At 54.7% G+C, this 19,144-nt stretch overlaps 1 protein-coding gene across 1 annotated transcript in view; it reads left to right on the top strand.

Annotated features, from left to right (window-relative positions):
* The window catches only part of CDC42BPB (CDC42 binding protein kinase beta), a 101,738-nt gene extending 82,594 nt beyond the window's left edge, over nucleotides 1–19,144 (top strand). The window contains exons 22-37 of the mRNA XM_036265010.1: nucleotides 953–1,042; nucleotides 1,631–1,708; nucleotides 3,020–3,125; nucleotides 3,966–4,102; nucleotides 4,602–4,741; nucleotides 6,053–6,134; nucleotides 7,071–7,287; nucleotides 7,464–7,526; nucleotides 8,486–9,082; nucleotides 11,571–11,668; nucleotides 11,746–11,830; nucleotides 11,952–12,069; nucleotides 12,165–12,282; nucleotides 12,789–12,894; nucleotides 12,976–13,046; nucleotides 18,941–19,144. Of these exons, the coding sequence (XP_036120903.1) occupies nucleotides 953–1,042; nucleotides 1,631–1,708; nucleotides 3,020–3,125; nucleotides 3,966–4,102; nucleotides 4,602–4,741; nucleotides 6,053–6,134; nucleotides 7,071–7,287; nucleotides 7,464–7,526; nucleotides 8,486–9,082; nucleotides 11,571–11,668; nucleotides 11,746–11,830; nucleotides 11,952–12,069; nucleotides 12,165–12,282; nucleotides 12,789–12,894; nucleotides 12,976–13,046; nucleotides 18,941–19,072 (2,238 nt within the window). The 3' untranslated portion in view covers nucleotides 19,073–19,144. The remainder of the gene's footprint in view (nucleotides 1–952; nucleotides 1,043–1,630; nucleotides 1,709–3,019; nucleotides 3,126–3,965; nucleotides 4,103–4,601; nucleotides 4,742–6,052; nucleotides 6,135–7,070; nucleotides 7,288–7,463; nucleotides 7,527–8,485; nucleotides 9,083–11,570; nucleotides 11,669–11,745; nucleotides 11,831–11,951; nucleotides 12,070–12,164; nucleotides 12,283–12,788; nucleotides 12,895–12,975; nucleotides 13,047–18,940) is intronic.

Raw genomic sequence — 19,144 nt, 5'->3', positions numbered from 1 at the left:
TTAGTGCGTCGGCCTGCGGTCTAGAGAGACCCGGGTTTGGTTCCCGCTAAGGGCACGTACCTCGGTTGCAGTGTGTCCCCGGTCCTGGTTGGTCGTGTGGATAGCAGCCACTCGATGTGTCCCTTTCACATCGATGTTTCTCTCTCTCTCTCTCTCTTCCTCTCTCTCCCTCCCACTCTATCTGTACAAAAAATGGAAAAATGTCCTCGAGTGAGGATTAAAAAAAAAAAAAAAAAAAACTTTCAGGGAAATTCTTACTTCTGGTCGTAGGCACACAGACCTCTGTTGATGTTAAAAGTTCTTCTTGCGCCCGGCCGCTGTGGCTCGGACTGAGAATCATCCTATGAACTAAGAGGTCAGGTTCGATTCCCATCAGGGCACACGCCCAGGTGGCAGGCTCGATCCCCAGTAGGGGGCGTGGAGGAGGCAGCCAATCGATGGTTCTCACATCGATGTTTCTATCTCTCTCTCCCTTCTTCTTTAAAAAAATAAGTAAAAACCTATTTTTTAAAAATTTTCTTCTTGATCCCTGAAATGAGGTTAAGAAGCATTTGGCCATAAGGTACAGATAGAGTCACTTATGAATCACATCAGAGGGTTGGCACTTTCCAGTTCCTACCCTTTAGGTGGGCAGGGGTGAGGGCTGTAGTTGAAGGTGAGACCGTATGGCCTGTGTCTTTGCTAATGACTGTGCCTTTTCAGAGTCCACCTGGCCAGTTGGTCACCACTTCCACTGTGGAGTGCCAAGGGCAGAGGTCAGCAGGACCGCAGGCAGGGCAGCTGTGAGTGATGGGGGTGACGATGTAGTGCACAGGAGAGAGAGCCGTGCTGGCACCTCAGGTCCCCAGTGGGGTGCACGTTTTAAGTAAAGAACACAGAGTCTGAATTCTAGAGAATAAGTTTTTTCATTACCACTATTTCTTTGTTTTTTGTTTTTGTTTTTTTCCCACAGACCAGCTCAGCTAGTGAGCAAGAAACACAAGCTGCAAAGCTAGAAGTGTCTCCATCACCGTCCGTGGCTACAAGCACAGAACAGCAGGAAGTAAGACTATTGCCCCCTGACACACTGTGAGCCTCCCAGGTCTGCTCCCTACCCACTCCCGCGTGTCCATGTGCTACTCTGAGGCTGAGGCCTGCTCACTTGGTCCCACCTCGAAGCACCCAACTCTGAGCCCAACTTGCATGTAGAATTACTGTCGGTATGTCAGCTAGATGAGGGCTGCTTTGATAGGTGTGTCTCTACAGAGTCTTGAGTTAAAAATGAATTGTTCACTATTTTATTTTTATTATTTTTTTAATCATCACCCAAGGATGTTTTTCCATTGATTTTCAGATAGGGAGGGATGGAAAGAGAGAGAGAAGCATCAATGTGAGAGAGCCACATTGATTGGTTGCCTCCCACACAACCCCAACCAGGGCAGGGAATCACACCGCAACTGAGGTACATGCCCTTGACCAGAATTGAGCCCTTGGCTCTTTGATCTGAGGGCCGAAGCTATAATCACTGAGCCAACCGGCCAGGGCAGAACTGCTCACTGTGGATCAGTTCTAGAGAGGAGATCCCACAAAGGGTCTGCATGTAGAGCGGTGCTGAGGTAGGACTGCTCACCTGTCCCTGCTTGTTTCCCAGGACATGGCCCGTGCCCCTCAGAGGCCACCCGCCGGGCCGCAGCCCACCTCGCAGGCCCTCACTCTGGCTGGACCAAAGGTAGACTTTCCTTTTCACCCCGGCACCTTCTCGGTTTTGGAAGATAACCGTTTTGTAAATAAGACAGACATTTTTGTAAGTGCAGTGAACCTTTGTGTCTTGTTAGTGGTTCTAAACAGTGTGCTATTCAGGAGTATCAGGACCCTATGCTTTCCTAACGAAACCAGGGGTGCAGGGTGCATTCTCACTGAAAAGGGTCTGAGTTCAATCTCCCGGTCCCCTCTCCTCACTCTCCAGATCAACTTCTTTTCTAATGCAACTGCTCTGTTATGTGTCTAGTAAGTTCCTTCTCCAAATTTATTTCCTTTTATCTGTCTGCACATAGAACCTTAGAGAACCGTGTGGTCTGTGGGAGGGAAGTTTCCCCAGTGTGACTGGAATTGCACTTGAGTGTGCACTTCTAATTTATTTTTTTTGTAAGAGTGTGTTAGAGAGCCATGCATGCCAGTGTACACAGCTCAGCACAGGTCATGGCGTTCCAGGTGTGACAAGGTCCAAGTTTCGAGCTCAGTTGGCCTTTGGTCTTATGTACTTAGATGCTTTTTTTCCTTAATGTAGACATGGCCTCTCTAGGGTTTTAGCCATTGATGGCCATGCCAAGTAGAGATAAGAAACCTGATTTTGTTTGAGACTGATGAACGGTTCAGCTGTTGGACTTTGATTCTCGTGGAGTCAGGGAGCAGGAAGACCGCACCCCGGATTCTGTGTTGATCGCTGCTGCTGCTTGCAAAGGTCCCACCATATTTATGTCCCCTGAGTAAAGACGTTTTGACTCTGCGTGGTATCCTTGTGGGCACCCTGTCCGACGTAGCGCACAGCCTGCTTCTCCATTGGCCTGTCTCCTCCACTGTCGACTGCGCCACGCTGTCGCTTTCCACAAGGGCAGCATTCTCCCCGCTCTTGCTACTGGGAACAGGGCTGCTGTTTGTTTCCTGTGTGTGTGTTGGTCTCACATGGGGACTGCTCTGGGTGGGAGCCCAGCTCATTGGGGCTCCAGGTGCCCCCAAGAGCCTCTCAGAGATGCGGGGCTCACACCAGAACACAGGGCAGCCACGCACCTGCTGCGAGGCCAGGCAGCCTCGCTTTTTGGCCAGACTTCTTTCTGGAGGAAGCTTATGGTGGCATTTCTTTGGCTCATGGCCCCCGGGTGGGTGTTCAGCACTAGGCTTTGGTTAGCACTGCTCAGGACCATGCATATGTCAGAGTAAGATCACACATTGTCTACATTCAGGGTCTTGCCCAATGTGTTTATAAATTTGACCCACCTCTTCTCAAAATGTGTGCTTCACCTTCTTCGTGCTCTTCCTGCAGCCCAAAGCCCACCAGTTCAGCATCAAGTCCTTCTCCAGCCCCACTCAGTGCAGCCACTGTACCTCCCTGATGGTGGGGCTCATCCGCCAGGGCTATGCCTGTGAGGGTGAGTTGTCCACCTTTTGGCCACGTGAGGCCACCATCTCGGGAGGGTGTTACTGTAAAGGCAGATAAGGCTGAAACGAAGCCCAGTGGTGAATGAGTTGAGGGTGGCTTCACTTCCTTCTGTGAAATCTCCGTAAAGGTTGCAAGCTGAAAACCTGGATCTTTGCTGCAGTGGGAAACACACTGGCATGGAGTGACCCAGGTCATCTGTCAGTAACTGTTGATCACAGAGTGTACCGTGCACAGTCATTCCGAAGATGAGCCAAAGAGAGGAAAAGGGCTGGAAGACCTTCCACTGTCGAGTCCTCTGGAGAAAAGCACCACTGCTTTTCTCTCAATGTGGTCGCTGTCGGCATTTCAGGCCTGCGCTATGCCCTGGCCCCGTGCCACGCTGCTCACGTTTAAGTGCAGCTAGCCAAGGCCACAGATGCCAGTGACACCCGGGGCTGGAGCCGGCCCTGAGCACCCCATGCTGGTTAGAGCCTCATGCTCATTGTACGTGACAGCAGATACCTTTCCTACTGGTACTTAAACTCGGCCAGTCTTTTGATTGGCTGCCAGGACTCTTGTGTGTCACCAAACCTTCACCTGTCACAGACCATGTTGTGTCCTGTTGGGTGATGTTGAAACTTAAGTATGTGGGAAAACAAAAGACCCAGCTTTGTGACAGTCCTCTAGTGTCAAGGAATCCTGGTGGCCCTTCGTGCCGCTGTGGCACATTGAAAAGTCATCATCCTGAGTCCCCAAGCTGTGGTGGGAAGTGCTCAGAAACTGCCACGTGGGCGTTCCCTGGTGGCCTCCGGGCGCACGTTTCTGACACGCTGCTTTCTCGATGTTTCAGTGTGCTCCTTTGTGTGCCACGTGTCCTGCAGAGACAGCGCTCCCCAGGTGTGCCCCATTCCTCCCGAGCAGTTCAAGCGGCCCCTGGGTGTGGATGTGCAGAGGGGCATAGGGACCGCCTACAAGGGCTACGTGAAGGTAGGACCAGCTCAGCTCTCCTGTCTGGGTGTGATGATCCTCATGCCAGTCCTGGGGACCCATAGCAACACACTCAGAGTCAGGTCACTGTCCTGCCTCCTGGCCATGCGCTTAAAGACAGAATTCCAGAGCCAAGTGCTGTTGGAAGACCTCAGTGCCTGCATGCCTGAGTACCTGTCCAGCTGCAGCTCTGAGGTGCTCTGTGCTGTGAGCATACCTGCTTGCTGCGTTGTCCACCTCGTCTCTACGTAACCTTCTGTCAAGTGCAGAGCCTTCTGCAGCAGTGCCCGGACCTGGCCCAGAGAGCTCTGGCCGCAAGTCAGCCAGGGGCGAGAAGGAGCTGTCTGTGAGGAGTGGGCCAGCAGCAGTGGGAGGGAGACGGTGACCAGTGGCACCTCCAGGAAGTCCCACATGGCCTGCGGCCTCGCAGTGGCACTTCCCGGATGGTTTGTGACTGGCCTCACTGGCCCAGTGAAACATGGTCCCTGTTTATCTGTAGGTCCCAAAGCCTACCGGGGTGAAGAAAGGGTGGCAGCGGGCGTACGCTGTGGTCTGTGACTGTAAGCTCTTCCTGTACGACCTGCCGGAAGGAAAGTCCACCCAGCCCGGCGTCGTCGCCAGCCAGGTCCTGGATCTCAGGTCTGTGCCTGTTCTCTGGTCTTCGCTTGTTTGTGTTCCACCAAAGTGAGAGTTTGTTGCTTGATAACTATTAACTTTATTTATATCTCCACACCCTTAATCATTGTGCCATTCCAAAAACAGGTACGTAAAGTACGAGCCGGAAACTTCCTGTTCTAGATCTTTTTGCACTGAAAAATTTGCCCAATAAGCATTTAACATAAGAAAGCCACACGCCCCAAGGACATGTAGACAATATCCAGAGGTGTGTTGCATGTTCTAAGGGGTCTATGCTCTCCAGGGCCTGACAAGTAGACCCTTGTTTGTGACAGCAGTCTCAAGCCTGGGCTGTGTGACCCTAATGTTTGCTGCTTGGGGCACCTCTGACCTTTTCCGTTCTCGTCACGTGCCTTCCTGGCACCAGACACACAAAGGCAGCCTAGCATTCTCCTTCCTTTGTGGCTTCTCTTTTAGTTACATCTGACTCTCCGCTTCCCATTTGTCCAATAGCCATAGTAACGCTACGGAGGTCGGAGTATGGTTGTGAGGATTAACAGGTGGACGTGCTGGACACAGGGCCTAGCATGTACTCTCCCACCCTCTCACCCACCTCCAGTGCCGCACAGGATGGCAAGTAAACAGATGTTGTGAGTGTGCTGGCGTCTGCCTGGGGCTGGGCCCAGCCTCCAGCCTCAGTCCAGCATTGGTTCTGGGGGGAGGGGAGCTGTGGCAGGTGCCCTTGAGGGGACAGTGATGTGTCAGAACCGCCTCCACAGTGGTTCCTACTCTCTGTGTTCCCAGTGCATGGGCAGCATGAACAGCTGGGGGTCTGTGTTTTGGGAAGTCCCTGGAAATCCTGCTTGTCCCTAGCTGTGCACGGGTGTGCCCTGGCCTAGCAAAGAAGAGGCCGCAGGCGGACGTCTAGGGGCAGTGTGCTGGACGTCGAGCCCAGGGTTTAGCGTGTATTGGAAACGGGGCCGCCATGGTTATCAGCACATTGCAGCCAGGTGACTGCCTGATTGTAGCCACACCCAGGCCTGATCGATGAGGTGGGATTTGTCACAGGAGCAACTGACACAGACTAAAGCCCCTCGGGAGGGGCTTCTCTTCTCAAATGTCCCGAACAGCGAAACACACTCGGGGTCCCGAGTTGTGTATCAGCTTTGTCAGTGGAAGCGTTTTCTTACCCAGGTGGAAGTGAGGGGCCTCCCTCATATTCGCTGAACTAGCCACGGAAGTATCCTTACTTGTAAGATTTTGATACCAGAGTGTGGAGGACAGGGCCTCGTGTGTGTGTTTGTCCCCAATCCTCTGGATGTGCGTTTCTTGCAGAGATGAAGAGTTCTCAGTGAGCTCGGTTCTGGCTTCCGACGTCATCCATGCTTCACGCCGGGACGTTCCGTGCATATTCAGGGTAGGCTCTTTCTGTTGTTTAGAGATGTTTCATTAATCATTAAAAATCGTGGTTAAAATGAATTCATCTGAGCATGTCACGATGCCGTCGGAGAGGCCAGCACATGTTGGCCAGGCCCCCATTTCTCCACCCTCCTATCTAGCTCCACATTCTATCACCCACCTGTGTGTCCACTCCACTCAGCACGCAGCATTGCCCGCTGCCCAGGGCTATCCCCACGTTTCTGGCCCTCCCTCCCACCCTGCGTCTCAGTCACTCTAGTTACAGTGCACTTGAAGCTGGGTGTTTCCTTTTCCTCCTGGGGCTTGCTGGCCGTGATCTGGAGCAAAATGGTCAGCCGGCAGCCGCTGCTCCTGAGCACGCTCACTGGCTGAGGCAGTGTCCCGCTGAGTCGTTAGAGGTAGTGGCAGGAGGGAGCTTCCGGGACATTGGGAAAGATCACCTGGCCGCCCACTGGGAATGCTCATTAAGTTGCATCTCTGTGTAGAAAGCACCTCGTGTACCATACAGAGAACTGCCGTCCTCGGGCACTTCAGAGAGGGTCTTTCGGAGCAGCCGAAGCCGTGCGTGTGCCCTGTGTGGGGCTCACAGGACCCTGCTTCGTTTGAGAGCCTGTCGTCTGTGCACATGTCCGGAGGATCTTGTTCAGTTACATGGTCATTCAGGAGAGCAGCTTTAAAGTGGACATGTCCACAGTTACGGCAGAAGCAGAATGACTGAAACCTGATGGGGGGGACACAGGAGGCCTGTTCATAGCTGTCCCTGTGTACATCGCAGAGGGGCCACTCAGATCGAGGGCCAGTGGAGGTTTTAACCCGGCAGTCGCCTTTGACTGTGTCCTTCCTGCTCTTCTAGTGTCGTGGTGGCCAGGACGGGCGTCTGTGCTATGGTTTGGTCGTCTTATGGCTCCTCTCTGTTTTGTTTTCTGTCATGAAGGTGACAGCCTCTCTCTTAGGTACACCTTCTAAGACCAGCTCACTACTCATTCTGACAGAAAACGAGAATGAAAAGAGGAAGTGGGTTGGGATTCTGGAAGGACTGCAGTCCATCCTCCATAAGAACCGCCTGCGGAACCAGGTGGTGCACATCCCGCAGGAAGCCTACGACAGCACGCTGCCTCTCATTAAGGCCGTCCTGACGGCCGCCATCCTGGGTACGTGCTCGGCCCCTCGGAGGCTCCGTCTCCTCCAAGATGAGCAGAGTGTTCCCAGAGGATCTCGGCCCCGATTGTGCTGTCCATTTGAAGTTAGAATTTCCCGTGTTCTGAGAAGCAGATAGTCTATGCCAACAACTGATGTGCTTCGTGTTTCGCCCCTTCTGCCTCACCAGACGGAGATAGGATTGCAGTCGGCTTAGAAGAAGGACTCTATGTCATCGAGGTGACCCGAGATGGTGAGTGGGCTGGGCTGTGTCCGCCTGTGCTGTAACGTCCCGCCTGATTAGTGCAGACACAGCCTCTGGCAACCTGGAAGGGTTGAGGTGGTGGCACTGGGCACGTCAGTCGTCACCCCATCAGAGAACTTTGTAACGAAAGGGAAAGGCAACTGCCAAGAAAAATTATTTGTAACGAGACTAATGTTCAACAAATGCAGTGCCTTTGAGTGTCCCCTTGTGCCACTGACTGAGGCCAGCTTCTGCCCTCGGGCACGGTGGTGGGTGGGCTGAAGTGTGCCTTACATTCTTCAGGGAGGGGAGCGAGCAGGGAGCCGGCCCAGGGAGCTTCCCAGAGGAGAAGGCTACTTCGTCCCCATTGCTCTGGCATCTCACTGAGACTTTCCTTCCTTGGCTGCAGATTGTGACATTTTATTCTTCCAGTGAGAAAGGCTGAAGCACCCTCCTCTCCCCTCTTCACCCCCTGGGTCCAGGGACGGAGGGGTCGGCATTCTAGAAGGACTGAGGGACTAGGATCACTGGGCCCTGTGGCCTGGCTGTTCCATGGTGGACAGTGGCCCCTTCCCGATAGCTGGTGTCCCTGCACACCATGAAGACCAAGGGGCTCTAGCTCCAGTTAGGGCATCAAGAGTGTTGGGTGAATTTGGGGGTCCAGGGAGGGGCAAATGCTTTCAGAGTGTTTATCTTAAGGATCCAGTGACCTTGGAGATAGTCCTTTGTTCCCCAGATGCAACCCAGGGGTTCTTGGCCTCGGTGATGAGTGGGCAGGAGGCCCAGGGGCCGTGCGAGTGTGTGTGAGGTGGCAGGCAGACACGGGGTGGGCGAGGCAGCTGGGGCACGTGGCAGTGAGGCTGACCTGCGCTGGGAGAGGGTGGAGGGCGTTTGCCAGCTGGCGCCTGAGTGGGACTGGGACGCTGGTCCGTCCCTGCTCTCGGGCTCACACCTTGTCCTCCCTGCAGTGATCGTCCGTGTTGCGGACTACAAGAAAGTGTACCAGATTGAGCTCGCCCCCAAAGAGAAAGTCGCGGTGCTCCTCTGCGGCCGGAACCACCATGTCCATCTCTGCCCCTGGGCTGCCTTCGATGGCGCCGAGAGCAACGTTGACATCAAGCTTCCGGAAACAAAGGGTTGCCAGCTCATTGCGATGGCAGCGCTGAAGAGGAGCCCCGCCACCTGCCTGTTTGTGGCGGTGAAGCGGCTGGTCCTGTGCTACGAGGTCCAGAGAACTAAGCCCTTCCACAGGAAGGTCACTGAACTCGTGGCCCCTGGCAATGTGCAGTGCATGGCCGTGCTCAAGGACAAGCTCTGTGTTGGCTACCCCTCGGGGTTCTCTCTGTTGAGCATCCAGGGAGATGGGCAGGCTCTAACCCTGGTAAATCCCAGTGACCCCTCGCTCGCGTTCCTCTCACAACAGTCTTTCGATGCCCTCTGTGCGGTGGAGCTTGGAAGTGAGGAGTACCTGCTCTGCTTCAGCCACATGGGACTGTACGTGGACCCGCAAGGCCGGAGGGCGCGTGCGCAGGAGCTCATGTGGCCTGCGGTGCCTGTCGCCTGTAGTATGTATATGTTTTCTGTTGCCATACCCCTGTCGCTGCTCTTAGCCTGTCAGCATGCGTTCAGTTTTGCTTCAGTTCATCTCCGGTTCCCTCTGCCAAGGAGCTAGGGAGGTGCCAGGAGGGGTGGGCTCCAGGGTTCTGCCGTGGGAACTGGTCCTGGCACCGACCTCAGGCCGGCTGTGGGTGGGCTTACAGGGGCCACAGGCCCACTTCCCACTCACCAGCCTGGCTGCCCACCAGTGATCATCTATAAACAAAAACAAGCTAGAGGATTTTAGGGTGGCCAGAAGAAATTCTGCTCTCCTGTCTGGGTTGGGGGCCCTCTTGGACAGATACTGTCCTGAGGCAGGAGCCGGAAGAGAGCCGAGTTAGTCACGTAGCATAAATGCTTTCTGTGTGAATGGTGGCGCTGGCAAGTCACGGAGGCCCTGGAGTCTGGGCTCCGTGGGTCACTTCCTGCCTGGCCTGCTGTCTGATCACCTTGAAAAGACCCTGCCCTCAGCGCACACCACTGGAGAGGTGTGGTCAGTCTTCAGTGTCGAATCAGCAGGCCTGCAGAGTCCAGGGAGTGATTGGTCTCGGAGACAGCAGGGGTGGGACTATGGGGTGGGAAGTAGGTGTCGCATTTTCCCTTAATTACCTAAAAGTACAGCCTTTTGTCTGCCTCCTTGCTGGCTTTGCCAAGGTGGCAGAGAACCCAAGGGTGTTGGGCCCAGGAGCTCTTGGGGCTCAATGTGTGTGCTGACTCAGCCCTCAGCCCTCGGCCAGGGCTGGGGCAGTGCAGGCAGCCCCGAGCCCACCGCTATAACTCCCAGGCCGTCCCTCCATCCCTCCGCACCCGATGGTCTTTGTGGACAGCAGTACAGGAACAGCCTCAAAACCACATGGTTACTGCTCATCGGGGTCTTTTTTACTAGAAAAGAAAAAAAGTGACCAACCCATGGAGCCCAGACTCCAGGTGTCCATGTGTGCGCCGTGTGGACACCTGATGTTCTCGGTTCTGCCTCCACTTTGTGGCTCTCGTTTTCTCCCTCATGCACGATGCAGACATGAATCAGCCTTAAAGCTGCTGGACTAACCCTGTTCACAGCCTGAGCTGGGCACCCGTGTGCACTCAGCCTCCCCGTCACCTGGGGGAGCGTCACCAGCCCGTCTCCCTGACCCACGTAAGCACACAGCCGTTCGGGCAGACTCCACGCCCATGTTCTTCCCATTGATACCATCTTTGCAGTTTAAGCTTTTCTTTGGCCTGGACATCTGTTTATCACACACAGCCCTATCTCATCCTGGCTCCTTGCGGATGGCGCCCCACATGGTCACAAGGAAGGGACACTGCCTAGAAGCCCAATCAGGACAGGGTCCTCTGAGAGCTCGTTCAGGGTCCTCTGGCTACCTTTTTGCATGTGGCACTCAAAAAGACGGCCTCGTGGTGTCTGAGCTGTCACTTCTGAGACAGGCTGGTGACCTGCTCCAGCATCCTGTCTGCTTTCTAACCTTGTTTTATTTTTCTATCGTCTTCAAAAGAAAAGGCTGATCGTGCCGTCTGTTTGGAACGTAATAGCAACACAAGAGAAGCTTTTAAAAACTCACCTTCTGTTAGACTGACCTGAGGGAGACATAACTTTCAGGCAAGGAGGTAGAGGGATGGGAACCAGGTTGAGGAGGAGCCGCCTGCAGGCTGTTTCTGCAGGTGAGGCCGGGACACTGGTGACGGTGGGGTCAGTGTGACAGTCAGTGTGCCTCAGACTGTGAGGAGCACGGACACCCGCCACCGTTCCTCTGTTACATTTATCCTGCCATTTGTAGTGCGGGGAAGCCTGCAAACCTCAGGTGGCAGGTGGGTCAGCAGTCTCGGGCTCGTCTTTGGTGTGCTCGTTGGCTTTTCCGTCACCACCTGATGGTGTGCCATCACTTAGAGCGAGCAGGGAAACAGTTCCTGCCCTTCACGCGTGTCAGAACAGACTAGAGGGGTGCCTGACAACGCCCCGGAAGACGAGGCTTGTACAAGTCCGGGTGTTCAGTGGGGCATGGTTGGGCGAGGTGGTCACCCCAGAGCTAAGCAGTGGTTTCTGTGTGTTTAAAGATTTACCCAGAAAGTTGACTTCTTGGCATCTCTTATAGAAGGAATTTGCTTCACAAACAGGACACTCGGCCCCTCCCTGAATTACAAGTGTCGAGCCTAAAGCATAAGCTTCTGCAGTGACCTGGTGGGAAAGCCAAAGGCGAAAGCTGACCTAAAACCTCCAGCCCTCCTGCTGCAGGGTTGAAAGTGCTCCTTAAGTCCGGGAGTGACAGGGCGCACCAGTGTGTGGCTATGCGGGTCTGAACCCCTGGAAGGCGCACTCTAGAGGGGGTGTCTGCGGCTGCCCCCTAGTGGCCCTCTGCACCTTCTGGAGGCCCAGGTGGTGGCCTGGCCGCTGCCCTGGGGGTGGAAGGCCAGGCCCAGGCCGTGCTGTTCCTTCACCGTGCTTTGCTCCATCCGTGCCAGGTTGCAGCCCCTCGCATGTCACCGTGTACAGTGAGTACGGCGTGGACGTCTTCGATGTGCGCACCATGGAGTGGGTTCAGACCATCGGCCTGCGGAGGGTAAGGCCCGGGGTGGGCAGGCAGCTCCCTCCCGCTGTGGGCCAGCTGCATGTCTACCGCCCTCTGCTCCCCAACAGATAAGACCACTGAACTCGGAAGGCACTCTCCACCTCCTCAGCTGTGAGCCTCCCCGCTTGATCTACTTCAAGAGCAAGTTCTCAGGTGAGCCTCTCTGCAGGGGGGTGGGGAGCCGGCCTCTGGGGTGACCTCTGTCCCTCTCTGTCCTGCACGGCACAGTGTGAGGGCCACACCTGACTGCAGGTGCCACCCCTCATCCCTTCAGGAGCAGTTCTCAACGTGCCCGACACCTCTGACAACAGCAAGAAGCAGATGCTTCGGACCAGAAGCAAGAGACGGTTTGTGTTCAAGGTACCGGAGGAAGAGCGGCTGCAGCAGCGGCGGTAAGACAGGAGCCATGGCCTTGCTGTGGGCGGCGCGGTGTCGGGCCAAGAGGACTTCCCTAGATCACGAACCCCGAAATGTCTTCTTTCCCCAGGGAGATGCTTAGAGACCCGGAGTTGAGATCCAAAATGATATCCAACCCAACCAACTTCAATCACGTGGCCCACATGGGCCCTGGCGATGGGATGCAGGTTCTCATGGACCTGCCTCTGGTGAGCTCTGGGGCGCCCATCCCCACTGCCTTGTCCTCTGCGCACCTGCCGTCACACCTACCGTCACACCTGCCGCCAGGGCGGCTGTGCGGGCGCTGCCAGCCTCTCCCCACCCCTGCCAGACTTCCCTTGACCGTCTGGTGCTCTGAGCAGACCTGGAGTACCTGACACACGGCTCTTGGGTGGGACTTGGCGAGCGCTCCCCCACAGGGCGGTGTCCCAGTCTGCCAGGGGCACTTACATTTCATAACAGAACTACTGTCAAAAGTGACTTCCAAATAACATCTTAGTGTGAGCAGGTAACATTTTTTCCTCTTCACTCTAAAAGAAGGGTTTTCTGTCGGGGTCAAGCTGGTCTGCCATGACTGTCGACGACCCAGCAGGGCCTTCCAGCCCCTTTCGCTGGCTGAGGTCCCGGCCTCGGCTGTGGCCCCGCTGCAGCTTCACAGCTGGCCACCTGCTGGTCACCAGGGTGCCTGAGGGCTCACATGTGTTTCCTCTGCCAGAGCGCTGCTCCCCCACCCCAGGAGGACAGGCCCAGCCCCGTCCCCAGCAGCCTGGCACGGCAGCCTCCACTCAAGAACAAGCCCTATGTCTCGTGGCCGTCGTCAGGTACCAAGGGTGTCGAGGCCAGGGTCGGGGTGGGGGAGGCCGGGCTCCTTTCCCTGAGGTGACAGCATCCTTGTGCCCCAGGTGGGCCCGAGCCCGGCGTGGCAGTGCCTCTAAGGAGCATGTCCGACCCTGACCAGGACTTGGACAGAGAGGTAAGGCCTGCCCAGTGACAGACGCGCCCACAGGGAGGAAAGTCCAAGTGCTGGACTTGGAGACACACTTCAGCTCCCCTGGAGCAGCCGTCGGGCCCAGGGTCACTGGGGGATGTGGCCGAATCCCCACTCACAGCAGGAAGCGCAGCATGAGGACTGGGACCTGGACGGTCGTCACCGCCCCCCGGAGTCCTGCGCTCATGACTTTCCGGGCTATGCCAATGGGGGGTGGGGTGGATGATGTGAGCTCTGTGGCCCTCACTTGCGGGGGAAGGGTGGCTGTCCACCTCCGGTGATGCTGGGCAGCGGCCCCTCAGTCAGGCTGAGACCTCTGATGCCCGGGGCTGGCCCAGCGGGGAGAGTGCAGCCAGGAGCAGTGGGGGGCTGGGCTCTGGGGTGCTGGCGGGGCTGGCCCAGTTGGGAGAGTGCAGCCAGGAGCAGTGGGGGGCTGGGCTCTGGGGTGCTGGCGGGGCTGGCCCAGCGGGGAGAGTGCAGCCAGGAGCAGTGGGGGGCCGGGCTCTTGGGGGTTGGCGGGGGCACTGCAGCAGGGACAGTGCCTCCTGAGGGAGTCCAGCCAGCTCCCCGAGACCTGTGCAGATCAGCGGGTGGTGCCAGCACATCCCGGGGAGCCCCTGTTTCGAGGAGCCTTCCCTGGTGACCACTCAGGGTCAGAGTTCAGGGCTCCCAAGGGAACCACCTTGGCTAGGTTTTATTTCGGTGTTTCAGAACTGCTCTCGTGCATGATGAGGTGCACCTCTGGGCCTCAGTCCCCCAGGTGAGACGGGGTGCAAACACTCCTGCCCCTGGGGCTGAGGCGAGAAACGTCTGGCACTGGGGGCTTCGAGGACCGAGTGCAGGTCTTTCTGCCCTTGGGGATGCTCATGCAATAGGGGGCACGGAGCTGGATGGAGAGGCCAGCTGCACCCTTCCTCTCCCACCGTCCCTCCCGGGCCACCGTCCCTGCCAGCACGCCCTGCCCTCCTCCTCGAGGTGCCCGCTCCCTCCACGGCGCACTGCAGCCCCGTTCTCTCCCTGACTTGCAGAAGCTCCGGCAGTTGTGGCTGTTTGTTGCCAACACTTTTCCCAGTATCAGTTATCTTTTAATTTTGTCTTTCCCTTTTAAGGGTGTTTCATTGTACAAGAATGTTTTATTTTCACGCAGCTTAGTGTGTCTTTCTCAGTTAAGGTAGATTATAATTCTCGTGTCATCTCTGAGAACTTGGCAGCGTTTTTATTGTTCGCCGTTGCGTCGTGAAAACCTGCAGTGTGTGAGACACGTGTTTCAGATGCGGTGTGTGTGAGTGAGGTGTGGTATTGGGGATGGCGCGGTGTCCGCGGGAGTGTGGCGTCTCCACGTGCTGGCCAGGCTCCGTGGTGCGGGTCTGGGTCCCCGACACTGGGCACCGGGCTCCGTGCTCCGCGCTCCTGCCAGGTCGCCCACTGCCTGTGGTTCCGGCAGACACCTTCCACCTGGTGGGGAAGTGTCTGTCTTCCTGGCTTGGGCAGGGTTCTCAGCAGGAGGGGTGATGGGGGTTAACCCGATGCTCCCTGACGTTTTCCAAAGTGACTTCTTTCTTGTCTCCACCCTGCTGATGTCGCAGTTAGAGTGTGGATCTCCTTTGTCTGAAGTATGATCTTGTTTAGCACACTGATACACTCAGTTTGTGGGCATCTTGTTGGCAGCTTGTATCGACCAAGCTGGTCTGTACCTTCTGTGTTTCGTGCTGACCGTGGCCAGCTTTGACCTTGGGCTCTGCTCAGGGAGTTTGCATTTCTTGTTGCCATGCTGTGGGGTTCTTTCCTGGAGCGCGCGTGGCGTTGGATGACTTCAGAGGTGGGTCTTTTGTTGTTTTGTTTTTTCACTTTTTTTCCCTCAACTTTCTATTTTGAACATTTTCAAACATCCAAAGAAGTTGCAAGAATAGTGGACTGAACCACCCAGATAAGTGTTACCTCGCGCATCTTTCCCCGTGTGATTTTTGGGGGAAGAGTTGCAACATCCCAGGACCCCTGAGAGCGAGCCATCTCCTCCCCATCCCAGTGGCCACACTCAGCTCGCACAGCCCTCGTCGCCCCATGGGCCGTCCTGCCGGCACCCTGCTGCCCCAGGGCCGCAGGCACCACCGAGTCTCTCGGTCTTTAGTCTGCATCCAGCCTTCGTTCTCTTGTGGCTTTGAATTGGTTGTGAAAGTATCGTTCTCTTGGAAAATGTCCAATCAAGGCTTATCTGATTTTTTTTTTTTTTTTTTTTTGTGGTACGTGCCCCTAGCGGGAACCGATTCCGGACTCTGGTCCGCAGGCTGACGCTCAGCCGCTGAACCAAACTGGCCAGGGCTTGTCTGATTTTTGACTTGGGTAAAGTCCCCCCACCTCTCTCCCAGCCACCTGGTCCCCACAGGGACCGACAGTCCAGTGTGTGAGCATGTGTGTGCTCACTCGCACACTTTCTGAACGGCGTCCGCAGGCCACACAGCCCGAGCCCTTGCCCCGAGTCGGTCTGCACGGCCAGGCCTGCCCCCAGCGTCCTCCCCACACTGCCCGCTGCAGGACCCAGTCCAGGGTCACACATACATCTAGCTGCCCTCTGTCCGTAGTCTCTTATTCTGGAACAGTCTTCGGTCTTTTTTTGGCTCTTCGATGCCGTTATTTTCTAGACGCTCCTGAGTCAGGGTTTGTCTTGAGGTCCAGGCTGCGTGTCACAGGCAGCACCTCAGAGCACGTGGCGAGCTCAGGTGGGCACCGGAGGGCACCGTTGGTCCTGCACTGGCCTTGTTCGTTTTCCTTTAAATTTAAGTGAAATTCACATAAAGTAATAATTTTGAAGTGAATAACTTGTTTGTTTTTTTGGTTTTTTTTCATCCTCACCCAAGGACATTTTTCCATTTTTTTGTTCAGACAGAGCGGGAGGGAGAAAGAGGAAGAGAGAGAGAGAAACATCGACGTGAAGGGACACATCGAGTGGCTGCCACCCGCACAACCAACCAGGGCCGGGGACAAACTGCAACTGAGGTTCCCCTTAGCGGGAACCGAACCCGGGTCTCTCCGGACCACAGGCTGACACTCTAACCTCTGAACCAAACCTGCCAGGGCTGAAGTGAATAATTTGGTGGCTGTTTAGTACATTCATGATGCGGTACAACCACCAACTCTGACTAGTTCAAAACATCTCCATTACCCTAAAGTAAAGCCCCTCACCCATTCAGCAGTTCTCCTCATAGTCTCCCCTCCCCCTTCCCCAGCCTGGCAGCTGCCGCTCCCTGTGCCTGGGCTGCCGGCTCCGGGCGTCCACGGTGGCATCACAGCAGAGCCTGCTGGGCCTGGCTCCCTGACTCAGCCTCGTGCCTGCAGGGTCCTCCACGTAGCTCGAGGGTCCTCTCAATGCGACGATCCCGTGTGCGGTAGCACGTTTCCTGTGTTCATTGGTCTGTGGATGGGCTGACTCAGGGTGTCTCACCTCTTGCTATTATGAGTAGTGCTGCTCTGAACATGTGTGTACATGTATTTGTTTAAGTACCTGTTTTCACTTTTTTTTTGTTAATCCTCATTTGAGGATATTTTCCCATTGATTTCTGGAGAGAGAAGTGGGGGGTAGGAGAGAGAGAGAGAAACGTCTATGTGAGAGAGAGACATCAGTCATTTGCCTCCCACACGACCCCTACCAGGGCCGGGGACAAACTGCAGTTGAGGTACGTGCCCTTAACGGGAACCTAACCTAGGCCTCTCTGGTCCGCAGGCCGATGCTCTACCTGCTGAGCCAAACCAGCCAGGGCAGTTTCTAATTTTGAAGTCTAGTTTATTTTTCTTTTGTTGCTTATGCTTTTGATGGCATTTCTAAGAATCCATTGCCAAATCCAAGGTCATGAACATTTATTCCCATTTTCTTCTAATAGTTTTATGGGGTCAACTTGTATATTTAGATCATTGATCCATTTTGAGTTAATTTCAGTAGATGGGATGAGGTAGAGGTCCGTCTTCATTGTGTGTGGAGTTCTAGCACCATTGTAGAATAGCCTGTTCTTTCCCCCCATTGAATGGTCTTGGTGCCCTTGTCAAAATTTGATTGACCAGCCCTGGTCGGTTTTGCTCAGTGGTTACAGCGTTGGCCTGCAGTCCAGAGAGACCCGGGTTTGGTTCCCACTAAGTGCACGTACCTCGGCTGCAGTTTGTCCCCGACCCTGGTTTGGTCATGAGGGTGGCAACCACTCGATGTGTCCCTTTTACATCAATGTTTCTGTCTCTCTCTCTCTCTCTCCCTCTCACTCTATCTGAACAAAATATCGAAAAATGTCCTCGGGTGAGGATTAAAAAAAAAAATTTAATTGACCATTGCCCTGGCCAGTTTGGCTCAGCAGTTGGAGTGTTGGCCCGAGGACCAAAGAGTTACAGGTTCAATTCCGATCAAGGCACGTACCTTGGTTGTGGTTCATCCCCAGCCTTAGTCAGGGTTGTACAGGGGGCAACCAGTTGATGTTTCTCTCCCCCCCCCATCTGAAAATAAATGGAAAAATAACTTCAGGTGAGAATTAAAAAATTAATTGACTAGCCCTGGCCGGTTTGGCTCAGCGGTTAGAGCGTCGGCCTGCGGACCAGAGAGACCCGGATTTGGTTCCTACTAAGGGCACATAACCTCAGTTGCGGTTCGTTTCTGTCCCTGGTTGGGGTTGTGTGGGTGGCCCAGTCGATGTGTCTCTTTCTCCCTTCCTCTCTCCCTCCTACTCTGTCTGAAGATAAATGCAAAAATGTCCTTGGGTGAGGATAAAAAAAAATTGACCACGGGTTATAGATTTATATCTGGAGTCTCAATTCTATTCCTTTGGTCTTTATGTTAGTACATAGCACACTGTTTTGATTAGTTGCTGTGTAGTACCTTTTGAAGTAGTAAGATTGGAGTTAGTTTGGGAAGTGTGAGTTCTCAAAACTTTTCTTATTCAATATGGTTTCAACTGTTCTGGGCCCCTCATAATTTCATGTGAATTTGAGGATTGGCTTTTTCATTTCTGGAGGAAAAAAAGCCAATGCAATCTCAGCAGGGATGCATTGAATCTGTAAATTGTGAGGGAGCTGCTGTCCTGACAATATTGAGCCTTCAATCCATGGCCATGGGCTGTCTTCCCATTTAGTGTTTACATCTTTGTCTTTCAGCCATGTTTCCTGGTTTCAGGGAACAGACCTTTCGCCTTCTTGGTTAAGTTTACTACTAGCTATGTTTTGTTCTTTTGGATCCCATTGTAAATGGAATTGTTTTCTCCATTTCCTTTTCAGTGTGTTCATTGCTGTGTATAGAAACACAAGTGATTTTTGTGTGTTTAGTTTTTTTGTGAGATCTTGGGGTTTTCTGTATACAGAATCACATCTGTGAATAGAGGTGGTTGTACTTCTTCCTTTCCAGCTTAGATGAGTTTTCTTTTTCTTTCCTAATTGCTTTGGCTCGGACCTCTACAAGGTGGAATAGCAGCAGTGGAAGCGGGCAGCCTGGTTTTGTTCACAGTCTTAGGGGAAAGCTTTGCTCTTCACCATCGAGTGTGCAGTTAGCTCTGGATTTTTCCTGGACACCTTACATCCTGTTGAGAGTCTCTCTCTTCCTCTTGCATTTATCACGAGAGTGTTTTGTCTGTGCTTTGGGACCGCTTGGCTATGGTGCTGTCTGGTCTCTTCGCTGCACAGTTGCTCATTCCCCTTTGTAGTTGTAATTACTAAGTCACTTGTGGGCTGGGCTTGGTCTGTGATCTCACCAGCAAGCTTAAGGTCCAGCGTGTGCTCATACCAAGAAAGGGGAGAGCAGTTGCCACATCTGTTCCCAAAAACACCCACGTCGGGCTGGGTGGCGCCCCCCCCCCCTACTGCACATACCCAGGGTGATGGGTTCTCATGCTGTCCCCCCTCTGTGTTAACAGCCTGATTCGGATTCCACCAAACACTCGACTCCATCCAACAGCTCCAACCCCAGCGGCCCACCGAGCCCCAACTCCCCCCACAGGAGCCAGCTCCCCCTCGAAGGCCTGGAGCAGCCGGCCTATGACGCCTGAACCACCGGCCTGCCACCTCGCCGCCACGGGGCCCGGGAGCCGCGGCGGCTCCACCAGTGCCAAGGCTGCTGA

The sequence above is a fragment of the Molossus molossus genome, unplaced genomic scaffold (genome assembly GCF_014108415.1).
Source record: "Molossus molossus isolate mMolMol1 unplaced genomic scaffold, mMolMol1.p scaffold_m16_p_1, whole genome shotgun sequence".
NCBI classification, from domain to species: domain Eukaryota; kingdom Metazoa; phylum Chordata; class Mammalia; order Chiroptera; family Molossidae; genus Molossus; species Molossus molossus.
The sequence above is the reverse complement of the archived record's forward strand: the minus strand, read 5'-3'. Positions and strand labels throughout refer to the sequence as shown.